Source organism: Raphanus sativus, chromosome 3 (genome assembly GCF_000801105.2).
Source record: "Raphanus sativus cultivar WK10039 chromosome 3, ASM80110v3, whole genome shotgun sequence".
NCBI lineage: Eukaryota > Viridiplantae > Streptophyta > Magnoliopsida > Brassicales > Brassicaceae > Raphanus > Raphanus sativus.
Genome location: NC_079513.1, coordinates 16161600 through 16175609, shown reverse-complemented (window position 1 = coordinate 16175609; position 14010 = coordinate 16161600). Strand labels below are relative to the sequence as shown.

The 14010-nt window shown below is 29.8% G+C and overlaps 2 protein-coding genes across 2 annotated transcripts; both read left to right on the top strand.

Moving 5' to 3' along the window:
- Positions 1-2677: 2677 nt before the first annotated feature.
- On the top strand, positions 2678-5655 carry LOC108844308 (peroxidase 22). Its single transcript, XM_018617538.2, has 4 exons — positions 2678-2965; positions 3121-3312; positions 3405-3573; positions 5094-5655. The coding sequence occupies exons 1-4, from the start codon at positions 2738-2740 to the stop codon at positions 5555-5557; spliced, it is 1053 nt and encodes a 350-aa protein (XP_018473040.1). The 5' UTR covers positions 2678-2737; the 3' UTR covers positions 5558-5655.
- Positions 5656-10793: 5138 nt separating this feature from the next.
- Positions 10794-13010, top strand: LOC108844285 (peroxidase 22). Its single transcript, XM_018617511.2, has 4 exons — positions 10794-11077; positions 11403-11594; positions 11688-11853; positions 12406-13010. The coding sequence occupies exons 1-4, from the start codon at positions 10850-10852 to the stop codon at positions 12864-12866; spliced, it is 1047 nt and encodes a 348-aa protein (XP_018473013.1). The 5' UTR covers positions 10794-10849; the 3' UTR covers positions 12867-13010.
- Positions 13011-14010: the final 1000 nt, after the last annotated feature.

Below are 14010 nucleotides of genomic sequence, written 5' to 3'. Positions count from 1 at the left end.
CTATAATAAACAACAATATATTACAAATGCAATAAAAATATACATCGAATTAAATACATGCAGCACACCATATTATTTAACTACTCTTAAAATTAAAAATTAACAGCATATAATTTTTTTAGCCACGATTGTTAAAATATCTCAAACAAAAAATATGATTCTAGAAGTAACTAATTACCTAATTGTAAACATATGAAATTTTTCTAAAAAATAATTCAATAGCATAAAAACAATTCTGAAAATAATAATGTATTTTACAATAACAAATATTCCGCGTGAAATACAAAAATACGAGAAAACTAACAAAATATTATAAAAATGGAATAAGTCACATAATTTTAAAATATTTTAAAAATTAATTGAGAAAAAATATAATAAATAGAATTAAAATAATTAATTATAAAAAATAATGAAAATATTATTTATATAATAACACATTAAAGAAATCATATGAAAATAAATATAACTAATTTAATACTGATATGAAAATAAAATGTTTGAAATTTTAAATTTTAAATTGAAACGTAATAAAATGATAAGATATAGGAGTATAAATGAAAGTAAAAAATATAAAACAAACCAATCAAAATATCTATATTACCAAAATAAAGAAGAACACATTTCTATTGAAATCATATCAATCATCAAAATATAAATTTATTTAATTGCAAAAAAAATAGTGAAAAAATTATAATAAAACCCCACAAAATAAAGTAACTACGAAATAATTGTTCAAACCACATATATTAAAAGCATAATAAAACCATCTCAAATAAGAAAAACTACTAAACCAATATTATACATATATTTAATCAATATGTTTTTCTTTGCTATTTATTATAATTGTAACATAAATTTTTTAAAATATCCCCAAATAGTTGAGTTCAGATGAATGACAATAAAAGTCAGTGTATGAGATTAAGTAAGAAAAAATTTACTTTTTTTTTTAAAGCTGGATTTTATTATTAAGCCTTTAAGGCAAATAGTTCTAAACAATGAGAATTATCAAAACAAAAGTAAAAAAGAGATACACCAGTAGGGATCCAAAGTAAAATAACACACATCTTGCGTATGGATGACTAAAGATTTTCACATAAAAACTCCATATTTGCTTTTGGAATAGCTGAATCTCAAGGGAGACTAACTTCGTATTAATCCAAAAATACCACGCTTCAGATTGAATTGAAAACGATTGTCACTCTCTTTTTAATACTCGAGTAGGAACCATTGAGACAAGACAACTCTTTATATTGCCCCATTGCTGATAATAGAGTCAAAGAGATTATCGTTCCATAGAATTTGATACTGTTTTTTGAAGTAACCATAGTTTGCAGCAAGAACTCCATCACCATCACATGAGGAACCATCAACGATTGAAGCCGGTAAGATCCGTCGCCACCATCCGCAGTAGATCTGTCAATTACTTTTTCTAAACGGTTCAATTGAACCGAAACTTTTGTTTTGCCAAATCTATTGAAGAAACATACAAAAGAACAATAAAAAACTTTGCCAAATTTAAAATATATTGGCAATCGAATAAAATAAATAACCAGAAGTAAATCAGATCAAAGAAAGAGAAGCAAAGCGAAACAAACAAGCCGATGACGGAGCTGTAGAAACTTCCTGCCATCGGCTTGAAACTATAAAAAAATCTCTCCTTTTCTCTCTTGACGGTTCGTCACTGAAGAAAAAATTTACTTAATCTATACAAGATTTATTATTAGAAAAAAACAAATAACTTTGACTTTGAAAAAAACATCTTCACATATTAGCGAACAACAATTATGGTAAAGGTAAACTATCTCTATGCCATAATTTCGTTATGCACATGAGAACATGAGGAATGCATGAAATTTATGGATTGTCATGAACAGAAAACCAATATGTCTCAGGCTGAAAAATGCTGAGATAGATCAAACATTCCTTATGAGACGTTTCTATATTGAAAAAGAAGTGTTATGTAACAAATATGATTGTTATAATGCCATCACATCATAATAATCTCGAAAATTGTATAGGGATTGTTATTACTATTAACAAACAGAGAAGTTGTTAGTGTTGGTTTTATATTGACTGACAAGTGTCTACACTCATGGTCACTATTCAGTTTTTACACTTTCCAATTTCAATGTGTTCTTATTTTAATTAGCTTTGCATTAATAACTTTTTCTCATTTAATTTAAAATTTAACTTTTAATAATAAATGCTACTTCAAATAATAATCACTTCCACTCCAATAACATGTCAAAAAGTATGATTTCAACATAAGGATAATTACTTTTATAACATACACAAAAAATTACCCCATAGCCAAATCATTTTGAACCTAAATATTACAAATCACAAATAATATACTAAATACGAAATCAATTTTTTTCTAAAAAGAAACAACATGACAAAGCTACAACTCTTTAATAAAGAAACAATTATTGTAAACGAGCAAAATATATTTTATCAGATATAATTTCTCATATCTAAAACTTTTTAAAAGACAAAAGTAATTATCATATAATTCTTTTGCAAATGTAAACCAAAAATACAAACTACAAAATCATTCAAAAATAATAATCTAATCAAAAGTAAAGTATATCCCGCCCGTAGGGCGGGCCGACCCTAGTAGTGTAATATTATAGAAGAAAACACTCAAGCTTTTCTATATAATGCCCTTTTTGCTTAAGCTAATTCACCATCATCCACACTCACCACTAAAAATCAGCTTTTGTCTCACTCCTAGAAAATGAAGTTTTTTCCTTCATTTCCCTGCAGTGCTATGGGAGCCTTAATATTGGGTTGCCTTATGCTTCAAGCATCCATCTCTAATGCTCACTTGAGGTCTGATTTTTATTTCGGAACATGCCCGCAAGTTTTCAATATCATTGGGAATGTCATCGTCGATGAATTGGCCTCCGACCCTCGTATTACCGCTAGCATCCTGCGCCTTCACTTCCATGACTGCTTCGTTAATGTAAGGACTCACTCAACTTACATTTCCATATACATAAAAAACTTACGTGTTCATGGACAAAGTACTTTACATACCATTTACATATCGAATAAAGGGTAAAAGCATTTGTTACATTAATATACACAATGGTCATATAATGTAATATGGTTTTGCAGGGCTGTGATGCATCGATCCTCCTCGACAATTCCACATCATTCAGGACTGAGAAAGATGCTGCTCCAAACGCAAATTCAGCTAGAGGATTTAATGTCATAGATAGAATGAAAGCCGAGCTTGAGACAGCTTGCCCCGAAACAGTGTCTTGTGCAGATGTTCTCACTATCGCTTCTCAAATATCAGTCATTTTGGTATATATATCATATATGTACATACCTACTTATATTTATGAATTAATCGAAAAATGGTATATATGTTGACGTTAGTGTTCCATGTTTTATAGTCAGGAGGTCCATGGTGGCCGGTTCCGTTGGGGAGGAGAGACAGCTTACAAGCTTTCTTCGATCTGGCTAATACAGCTCTTCCTTCTCCATTTTTCACTCTTGATGAACTTAAAGCAAGTTTTGCTGCCGTTGGTCTAAACCTCACCTCGGATCTAGTCGCTCTTTCAGGTAAAAATATCATGTTGATAGTTAGATAGATTCACTTTAACATCTAAATATCTGGTAAATACAAAGTTAATTCACATTTTTAATCTAATTTTATAATTATAGTTAATTTATTAGAGTCATCTGTTATTTAGTATTCATTCCATTTCTGAAAAACATATGTTTTTTCGCGGATTTACTACAAATAATTTTTAGACAATATAACTCTGAGGAAAGTCATCCCCTTAAGAATTGTCTGTTTTTAGTATTATATGCAGTTTATATTAATTCAATAATAAACTGTGAACTTAAAAATAATTCTATTAATTGAACTATTATGGGAAAAGAGATAATTATATAGTAAAATTTATTATCTATTTTTAAAAATATGTGCAAAAACATCAAGACATTTTTTTTTGTTTTGAAGCAAAGGGAATATATATTTATGTTATGAAATAAAACGTGTTTTGGTATTGTAATTAAGGGCTTGATTGGCAGAGCATTAGCATTAGCATTATGCTCCTTATTATCCAATCAACATTGATCACAAAAGCATTTAGAAAAGCATTTACAATATGCTAATGCTCTCCAAATGCTATTTGCTCAATGCTCTCATATGAAGCTTTTGAAAGAGCATTTGCATTTTGAATTTATATATATTCAAAAATAATTATATGTAATTAAATTATGTGTGTTTAATAATATAAAAAATATGCTTATAATCAAAAATAAATTTATATTTAAAAAACTAAAATTTGTGATTAATTATTTTATTTTTTTAAAATAACAATATTTCACATTTAAAATACAATAAAATTAATATAATTACACATAACATTCATTATTTTTAATAAATACATAAAATAATATATATTTATATATTATAAAATAAACACATTTATATTATTTATAAATAAATAAATTATATGTCATAGATTATTTTTATGATACACATTTATATTATTTATAAATAAATAAATTATATGTCATAGATTATTTTTATGATAATATTATATATGGATCATTTATTTCTCAACCAATAAATAAATAATGATAATTTTTATATAAATTACTTTTTAAAATTTATTTATTTTATTTAATATTATCAAAATTATTTTTTCCAAAAATAAATTTTATTTTTAAATAGTTTTTTTTTATTTTTAAATAATACTATTTCACATTTAAAATTAATTTAATTTATAAAATTAAATAAGATTCATTATTTTTAATAACAAATATATTATTAATATATATTATAATTTAATATATATTATTTTAAAATAAATATATTATATACTAACTTTTATGATAATTTTAAAATTGTATAATGTTACTGCTCACCAATCACTTTATTAAAAAATTTAGTGAGAGCATACAGTTTCTACAGCATACTGGTTCTACAGCATTCTGCTACTGCTTCTTCATCTGTTGTACCAATCGAGGCCTAAGAAGAATTTTGTAAAACGACAAAACATGACTCATGATCATCTTTGATTAAAACATAAAAAGATGTAACTCCGCTTTTATTTTTGTCAAAATGTTAGGTGGTCACACATTTGGAAGAGCACAATGTCAATTTGTGACACCTCGTCTTTACAACTTCAACGGTACCAATAGCCCAGACCCGAGTATTAACCCAACTTACCTCGCCCAACTACGTGGACTGTGCCCTCAAAACGGAAACGGCACCGTTCTGGTGAACTTCGACCCTGTGACTCCAGATGGTTTCGATAATAAATACTACACTAATCTTCGTAACGGGAGAGGTCTGATTCAGAGTGATCAAGAACTGTTTTCAACTCCTCAAGCCGACACGATTACACTAGTGGAGCAATACAGTAACAACAATACCTTGTTCTTTGATGCATTCGCAAAAGCAATGATTCGGATGGGAGATCTTAAACCTTCGACAGGGAATCAAAGTGAGATAAGACTGAATTGTAGGGTTGTTAACTCAAGGATCATGAGTGTGGAGAGTGATGTTGATGGTGTTGTGAGTTCGATTTGATCATGTCAGAGACATATATGTATGAAAGAAAGCTTAAAATGCATGGGGAATAATAATGTATTTCGACTAAATAAATTTTCGAGCGAGTTATGAGATAATTATGGGTCTAAATTCTTTATGATTTTTGGGACCAAACAGTGTTGTGATTACAAATTTAGAATATCTCCAACTCAACTTCAAATCTTCAGATTCTAAAGTTTTTTTCGTTACAATTTAATTTCAAATCTTCAAATTTTGATATTTTGAATAGTGACACCTCAAATTTTAAGATTTCATTATTCTAAACCTCAAAATTATTATTCATATTTTTTTTAGTTTTTACAATTATTTTCTTTCATAAATAAAATAAATACATCTATTAACTTTATTTATAATAACTTAAATACACCAAAATAAAATAAAATAGAATAAATATTACATAACATTAAAATAAAATTCACACAAATAAAAAAAAATACATTAAATAAATCTCACACAAAATAAAAATACATCAAACAAACTTAAGATAAATACAAGCAAATTACATAAATATTTAAATATTACTTTGGAATGGATAGATTGAGCATATATGAGAGCATTACGGGAATAATGCTTGAGTAATTTGGTATTTGTATGTTGTTTTCTAAAAAAATTGTGTCTGTGTGTTGTTTTATTATATATGTAAATTTATATTAGTTTTTGTTATATAACATTGTAAAATTGTGTGTTGTATAATATATTAAAAGTATGTTTTATATATATTTGTGAAGCTTTATCACTATTACTCTATTAGTAACTTTTGTTAATGTCAAAGACTATAGTACAAATAAATAAAATTTTAAAGATATTTTTGAGGATTTATGGTTGGAGTAATCAACCCTTTAATCTTCATTTTGAGGTTTTACTCCCCTTAAAATAAGGTATAGAGTTTGAGATGCTCTGAGAGGCATCATAAACAATTTAAATGTGGCCTATAAATTGGACTGAAGAATTCAATGAAATATGTAAGCTAAAAACAATTTAAATTATATTTTCAGTAGGTATAAACTCTTTATAAAATTACATTTTTTAGTTTATCGCTTTGTGTTATTATATCCGAGATCAATTGGTTGCTGAGTATTGAAATATGTTTCCTTAAGAAATGAGAGTATGTATCCAATTTATCCAAAATAGATGGAATCTCCTATGATGGATGTGCTCGACGAAATCTCATTCAAATCTATTATATGCTTTATTCATGTAGGTTTTAACGGTTATATAGCATCACTTTTTGTTTGGGAAGTTTCCAGAAGTATCTCATGAATGATGAGAACATTGTCTGCAATGGCTCAACCCGAGACAAATGTCGACTGGTTTTCAAAAAGGATCCGAGCGAGAAGACGCTGTAGTCGCTGGGTCAAGATCTTGGAATATATCTTATAATACACATTACAAAGTGTGATGTGTCTACAATAATCAACTCTTTAAGGGATTGAGATCTTCATGATTAGTCTGATATGAGTGACGTTGATGTTTGGGGGTTGATTCCCTTCCCTAGAAAACCTTGAACTTCTTTAACAATGATATCTTCAATATCTTACCAGTGAGTGTGGAAGAAACCCACAGAGAATCCGTTGGGTTTTGGAGTTTTATCGGCATGGATTGAATAGATTGCCTAGCAAAATTTCCAGGGTCGAGGGTAATCCCATGAGAGATTCATTCTCTGTTTTAGAGATAATTGGATCCAAAGCATGGTTGACAGTTTCCGCTCTATCACCGTTAATTCATTCTTGTAATACATCACTATAACTTTAGCTATTTCATCTTCTTTGAAAATCGCCATGCTTTCAGCATCCTCAATCACAATAAAGGTGTTTGCCCTTTTCCAATTTTTTGAGACAGCGTGGAAGTAACCTGTGTTACAATCGCCAATACTGATCTAAAGAAGCCGACTTCGTTGTCTCAAAAACCTTCCTCTGTTGAATATTCTCCATTTAAGGCCTCTCAAATCTTTTAGATAAGTTTTGTATCATCCACTAGACTGGAGGAGCAGATTCCAGTTTTTTTTTTACTTTATCAGTACTCTATTATCGCGACACTGCTCTCTGTTCCACTCTGCGATAATTCTGCGAGCCACTGCGATCTTTGCACTGACTGAAAATTTTGGCCTTAAGCCATGATCTTATTCATTGTTCCTCAATCCTCAGTCATAGCAGCAAAAGACCTGTTAACTTTTCCCATCTACTTCGAAGAAATAAATGACTGATTTATGGTCTAAATCCTCATAGTTCAAGTACTAGTAGTCCGCAGTTGTGTAGTTTTCAGCTCAAAGACTATTGGCCACTGCTTGACAAAGTCTACTGCTCACAAAGTGAATACCGCGGTGGCCTCGATATGAAAAGAGGTAACCTGATTCGTGAAAATCATAGAGGTTACACTCGGAGAAAAAAAGACTGAAGAACAGAAAACAATCCCTCTGGACTTGTTGTGCCTCCCAGCTTTTCTTCATTATTCAAAAGATCATTGATATTACTGTAGTAAACCAATGAGCTCTATTGAAAATTTCTCTGATTTTTATCAGTGTTCCCCTAGATAAAAGAAGCATAGAAGCTTGCCTTCAAATTCAATAAATCAATCATATTAGCATTATAATACATGATGTTGATTCTAATTGCATGCTTCCAAAATAAGACAAAATCCCCTGCATCATGTCTAGTAGGACAAACAAGATTATGAGTTTCATACCCTAGAGTCAAGAAAAGTTAATGGTTTTTAGTTTCCATAACAGGGCATATTTTTTGTTTAATTTCCCTTAACCTTCAAACTATCAAGGGATTCCCCAAACCATGAAAATTCTACCTTGCTATCGCTATGGACCAAGCTGAGCCGGACCTTGAAAATCCATCTTCTTTCTAGTCGGGGCTGGAATCATATGCTTAGCCGGATATTTTTTAGGAGCGCAAAGCATCATCACCCGACTAGTAAGCAACAACTTTACTTCTCTGGTGAGGAAGCTTGGGAAATCCTGTATAAGGACCCCTTGAGCTCTGATTTTTCACACAACTAAGAAAACAAGTTTAGAAAAGAGTTAGAGAGGAGAAACGAGTCGATAAAGAGAGAAGTCCAAGAAGAGAGATTCATCGAGGAGGTACTAAGTAGTTCGGAGTCTTCAAATCTTTGAGATTCAGCTAAGGTGAAAGTGTGATTCGCAGCCACTTAATTTGTATTTTGGTCATAGTTGGTTTGTTAGGATGAAAATTATGTGTTAGAAAATTTGTTTATGAAAAGTTCATTTTTCGTTCTTCGAGATGGTTTTCAAGGATCAAAGAAATTTCATGGTAGATTGTGTGTGATGATGATCCCAATCGGGAAAGAATCCAAAAATTAATAGGCAGAGCCTTGCAATTTTCAAGAGTTTTATCCACAAAAGGTAATAATTTGAAAATAGAGTGAAAAAACTTAGTGATTTTAACATTTTAGGTAATAGTTACATTGTATGAGGAAACTGTGTGCTTCATGTCTCTTAGGTAAATACTAAATACTAATCTCGACAAAATTGTTTGTGAGCTTTTAGGATTTTTTTTTTCTCTGGTACTGAAACATTTTTAGTGTGAAAAACAAAATTTTAATTTGGAAACTGGAACTCAGACAAAATATTCTTCTTTTGTAATTCTTTAAGGTCAACAATATTAAAAAAAAAAATTGTGCTACTTTTAGAATGTAAAGTTTGTTTTATTATATTTGAAAAGAAACTATTTTAAGGATGTTTCCTAAATGCTGGAGTCGTATGGAAGTGAAACTGATACATGTATCTCAGATTAAATTTTGGGAAAGATTGTGAAAGTCGCCTATGAGGCTCTATTCGGGTTATTCACGGGATTCCCAAGTGGAGAAAATGAATTTGTATTCTATCCTTATTCACAAATCATTACAAATATATATTCACGAGTAGTTTGTATTCATTTTCAAAAAAAAGTTAATTTGTATTCTATCGGTATATATGTCTGATGGTTATCTTTATTTTCTCCCTCAAAATGAATTTGTATTTTGTTTTATTGAGTTCCTTATTTAAAAAAATATATTTCAAATATATCATATTGGTACTATTTATTATTTTATAATATTTACAAATATTATCCAAATAAAATTATATTTGAACTAAATCTTCATTATATAAATAGTTTCAAAATATATAATGATTTATACAAACTTATAATTATATTATGAAAGTATTAGTAATTATGTAAAGTATAAAAGACAAACATTAATTTTTTTGATATATAAAATAAAATTATAAAAAAATGAAAACTAATTTATAAATAATAAGCTTAACACTAAAATAAGTTTGTGGACAGTGTTTTTTCAAATTTGAGGAAACACTATTTATAAACTCATTTTCTCCTTACAGTTGTATATTATTAAGAAAATATTCTTTTATTTTTTGATGTTTTCCATCAAAATAAAAAACCATGGGAGATGATCTAAATATAAGAAAAAATAATATGTGCTAATCAGGAAACAATCCTAATTATTATAGGCTAATTCGGGATTGATCACACATTATTATGTGATTAACAAACCTTAACCTATACCATATATATAGTCCATAGATTGATCGGATGACGTTTTTAAATCATTTTAAGTTGCTTTCTTACAAGAAAAATATATTCTTATTAGAGATTCAGATCAACAAGAACACGTTACTGATTTGAATAAGGGTCCCTTTGAATAAAAACGTTTAACACATGGTGATATTGATACAATAACAATATATTTAGCGGTCCTACATGAATCCAAATTTGAAAATGTTAATCATTTCAAAATTGATATTATTATCATGCAATGTAACTTTCGTACTATGCACTAGTTGACATTTACTGTCGTTAATAAGTTATTTCTCAAGCACAATAATGTGCATTCAGTTCTCATTAGAAATCATGTAGGCCTTGAAATAGACCTGCAACTAAAAATACAGGTGGAAGTGAGAATTATCTCTTTATTGAAGTAAAAGTCCACATTCACAAATGAAAATGTGTATACGGAGTCAGTTTTAAAACAAAACTTATGTAAAATATATAATGTAAGTGAAATATCATTATTCTTAATTACGGTTGATTAGTCACAGCTAAAAATGCACCTAAACTAATTGTTATATATTTCTCATTCACTATATTAAACAGATAATAGATTATTTGTGGCCTTACAATACCTAACAGTGTAAATACTATAGAAGCAAACACTCAAGCTTCTATATATAATGCTCCTTCTACGCTTAAGCTAATTCACTCATCCACACTCACCACTCAAAACCAGCTTTTGTCTCGCTCCTGGAAAATGGTGGTTTCTCCTACATTTTCTGGCAGTGTTATGGGAGCCCTAACCCTGGGTTGCCTTCTGCTTCAAGCATCAAACTCTAACGCTCAGTTAACGCCTAATTTCTATTCCAGAACATGCCCGCGTGTTTTCGATATCATTGGGAATATCATTGGCCGTGAATTGGGCTCTGATCCTCGTATTACCGCTAGCCTCATTCGCCTTCACTTCCACGACTGTTTCGTTAATGTAAGGACTTTTCTTTTTTGACAAAGTTAATGTAAGGACTTACTCAACTTATCTCTTCATATACCCAAAGAAAAATCCACTACCTGTTAAATAAAGTACGTTTACATATAGATCAAAGGCTAAAAGAATTTGTTATATACACAGAGGGGCATACCAGATCTGAGATTATAAACATTTTTAGATAATCTTAAAAATTGGGAATTTAAGGATTATGCGACAGATGTATATTATCTTTTTTAAATTTGGGATTAAGATGAATGTTTTATCCGGCTGTTCCCAAATCCTCGTTGACAATATGGTCATGTAATGTAACATGGTTTTGTAGGGCTGTGATGCCTCGATCCTGCTGGACAATTCCACATCGTTCAGGACTGAGAAAGATGCTCTTCCAAACGCAAACTCGGCTAGAGGATTTAACGTCATAGATAGAATGAAAACCCAGATTGAGAGAGCTTGCCCAAGAACAGTGTCTTGTGCAGATATTCTCACTATAGCTTCTCAAGTATCAGTCGTTTTGGTATATAAGTACATACTTACATCATGGCTTATAATATGTATGAACTAATCCAGAGTGGTATGAATGTTGACGTTAGCGTTTTATGTTATGTAGTCAGGAGGTCCAAGTTGGTCGGTTCCGTTGGGGAGGAGAGATGGCTTACAAGCTTTCTTTGCTGAGGCTAATAACCTTCCTTCTCCATTTGCCACTCTTGATGAACTTAAAGCAAATTTTTCTTCCGTTGGTCTAGACCGCACCTCAGATCTAGTCGCTCTTTCTGGTAAAATTTAATGTTATTTCAATATATGATCATACTTTTATCTAGATACACTTTATCTTTATATGTTGATAGTCAGCTAGATTCACTTATCAACTTAAGTATCTAGGAAAATACAAAGTTAATTCGCATTTTATCTAATTTTAATAAAATTAGTTTTTTTTAATAAAAACTATATGTTATTTTACACCTTTTCTGTTTTAAAAGATAAAAATGTAAAATATTTTTAAAAAGATGTTATTTTAGAAATATATATATAGAATTGTTATTAGTTAATCATGGTGAATTGTAAACTTTAAAAAACTAGTTGTACTTAAAATACTATTAGTTTGAAATTATAGAAAATAGCTTATTCAAAAAAAGCAGTTATAATCAAATTTTAATATATCCTTTTTAATGTGTGAAACACAAAATACATCTTTTAGAAACAGAGTGAGTATATATATATTCATTGTATAAAAACATAATTGATTTTGAATTATAATCATCATATTTGATTAATCATAAAGAGAAAGATATATGTGTCTATATAAACCTTTTTGTAAAAATTGTTAGGTGCCCACACATTTGGAAGAGCACAATGTCAACTTGTAACACCGCGTCTCTACAATTTCAACAATACCAATGGCCCAGACCCGAGTCTTGACACAACTTACCTCACTCAACTGCGTGCATTGTGCCCTGAAAACGGAGACGGCACCGTTCTTGCCAACTTCGACCCCGTGACTCCAAATACTTTCGATAACCAATACTACACCAATCTTCGTAACGGGAGAGGTCTAATTCAGAGTGATCAAGAACTGTTTTCGACTCCTCAAGCCGACACAATTTCACTAGTGGAGCAATACAGCAGCAACAGGTCCGTATTCTTTAGAGCATTCATTGAAGCAATGATTCGGATGGGAGATCTTAAACCTTTGACTGGAAACCAAGGGGAGATAAGACTGAATTGTAGGGTTGTGAACTCAAGGAGGAGTGTGGAGAATGAGGATGATGGTGTTGTGAGTTCGATTTGATCATGTCGGGATATGGATATGTAAGAAAGCATAAAATGCATCGGGAAATGATATATGTATTTCGATTAAATAAATGTTCTCACGAGTTATGAATGAGATAGTTATGAAATTTGGTCTTGATTAATACTATTAATTTTTGGTTGATTCTTGTGTGTGTGTTTTAGCAAAATTTCCACTTGTTTCGAATGGTATCGTTGTAGAGAGTTTGATGTCGATAGTTACAAACACTTTGATGTTCGTTCTGTTCAAGGGTTCATCAATTCGGTGTGTTGTAGTCGATCTCTGATTGTTAAATTAGCACAAATTACGGTTCGAAGTTAGGAATACTGAATGTATCCTATAATTCTCAAATTCACTTTTCCTTCTTAGCACTACCAGCATCTGAGTGAGGACCACTCTTCATTTTTAGTGTTCATCTTAATCTATACTATCTATGTTCTCTTTAGTACTGCCATATAGCGCGGTTTGGTTTTATTGTATCTCCCATGAACAGTTTCCTCCTTCAATGAAAAGTAAAGGATCTATAAAATATTGTTTGACCAAAAAAGGTTATTGCTTGATTCGATTTTCTGATTACTAAAATGTGTATGGTTTTCTTAATGATATGACTCGTCTTGTTTATTCATAAGACATATCAGTTTCGAGTTTGTAGCAATAGCATAGTAAATTTTGATTTAATTTATCATTAATTCAAAGTTTATAACACACCGCCAAACAAAAACATGAAGAATTTTGAGTAGTAATAATTATATATCATAGCGGCAAATAATGTACCAATTAAGTGGTTATCACTCAAATGAATGGATCGATGAAGAAAACAATTCAACGAAAATGACACCACTATCTAATTTTTGCATTGTCTTTGAAATTTTATTAATTTATAAAAGTTTTCTTATTTAGATTTTTTACTTTAAGATATATTTATTCTAAAATAAGAAAAATATTTGATTTTAGTATATAGACATTAATTGTTATTTTTGAAATTTGACATTTATATTAATTTTATTATATTATGTGGTGTATATAATATGTATTGCATGAAACTTAAGTGTGGTTTTAGATATAATATTACTAAATCTCATCAAAAATATATTAAATGTTAAGAAATATAAAGATGATTTCATTGTGAATATAAAATAAACAA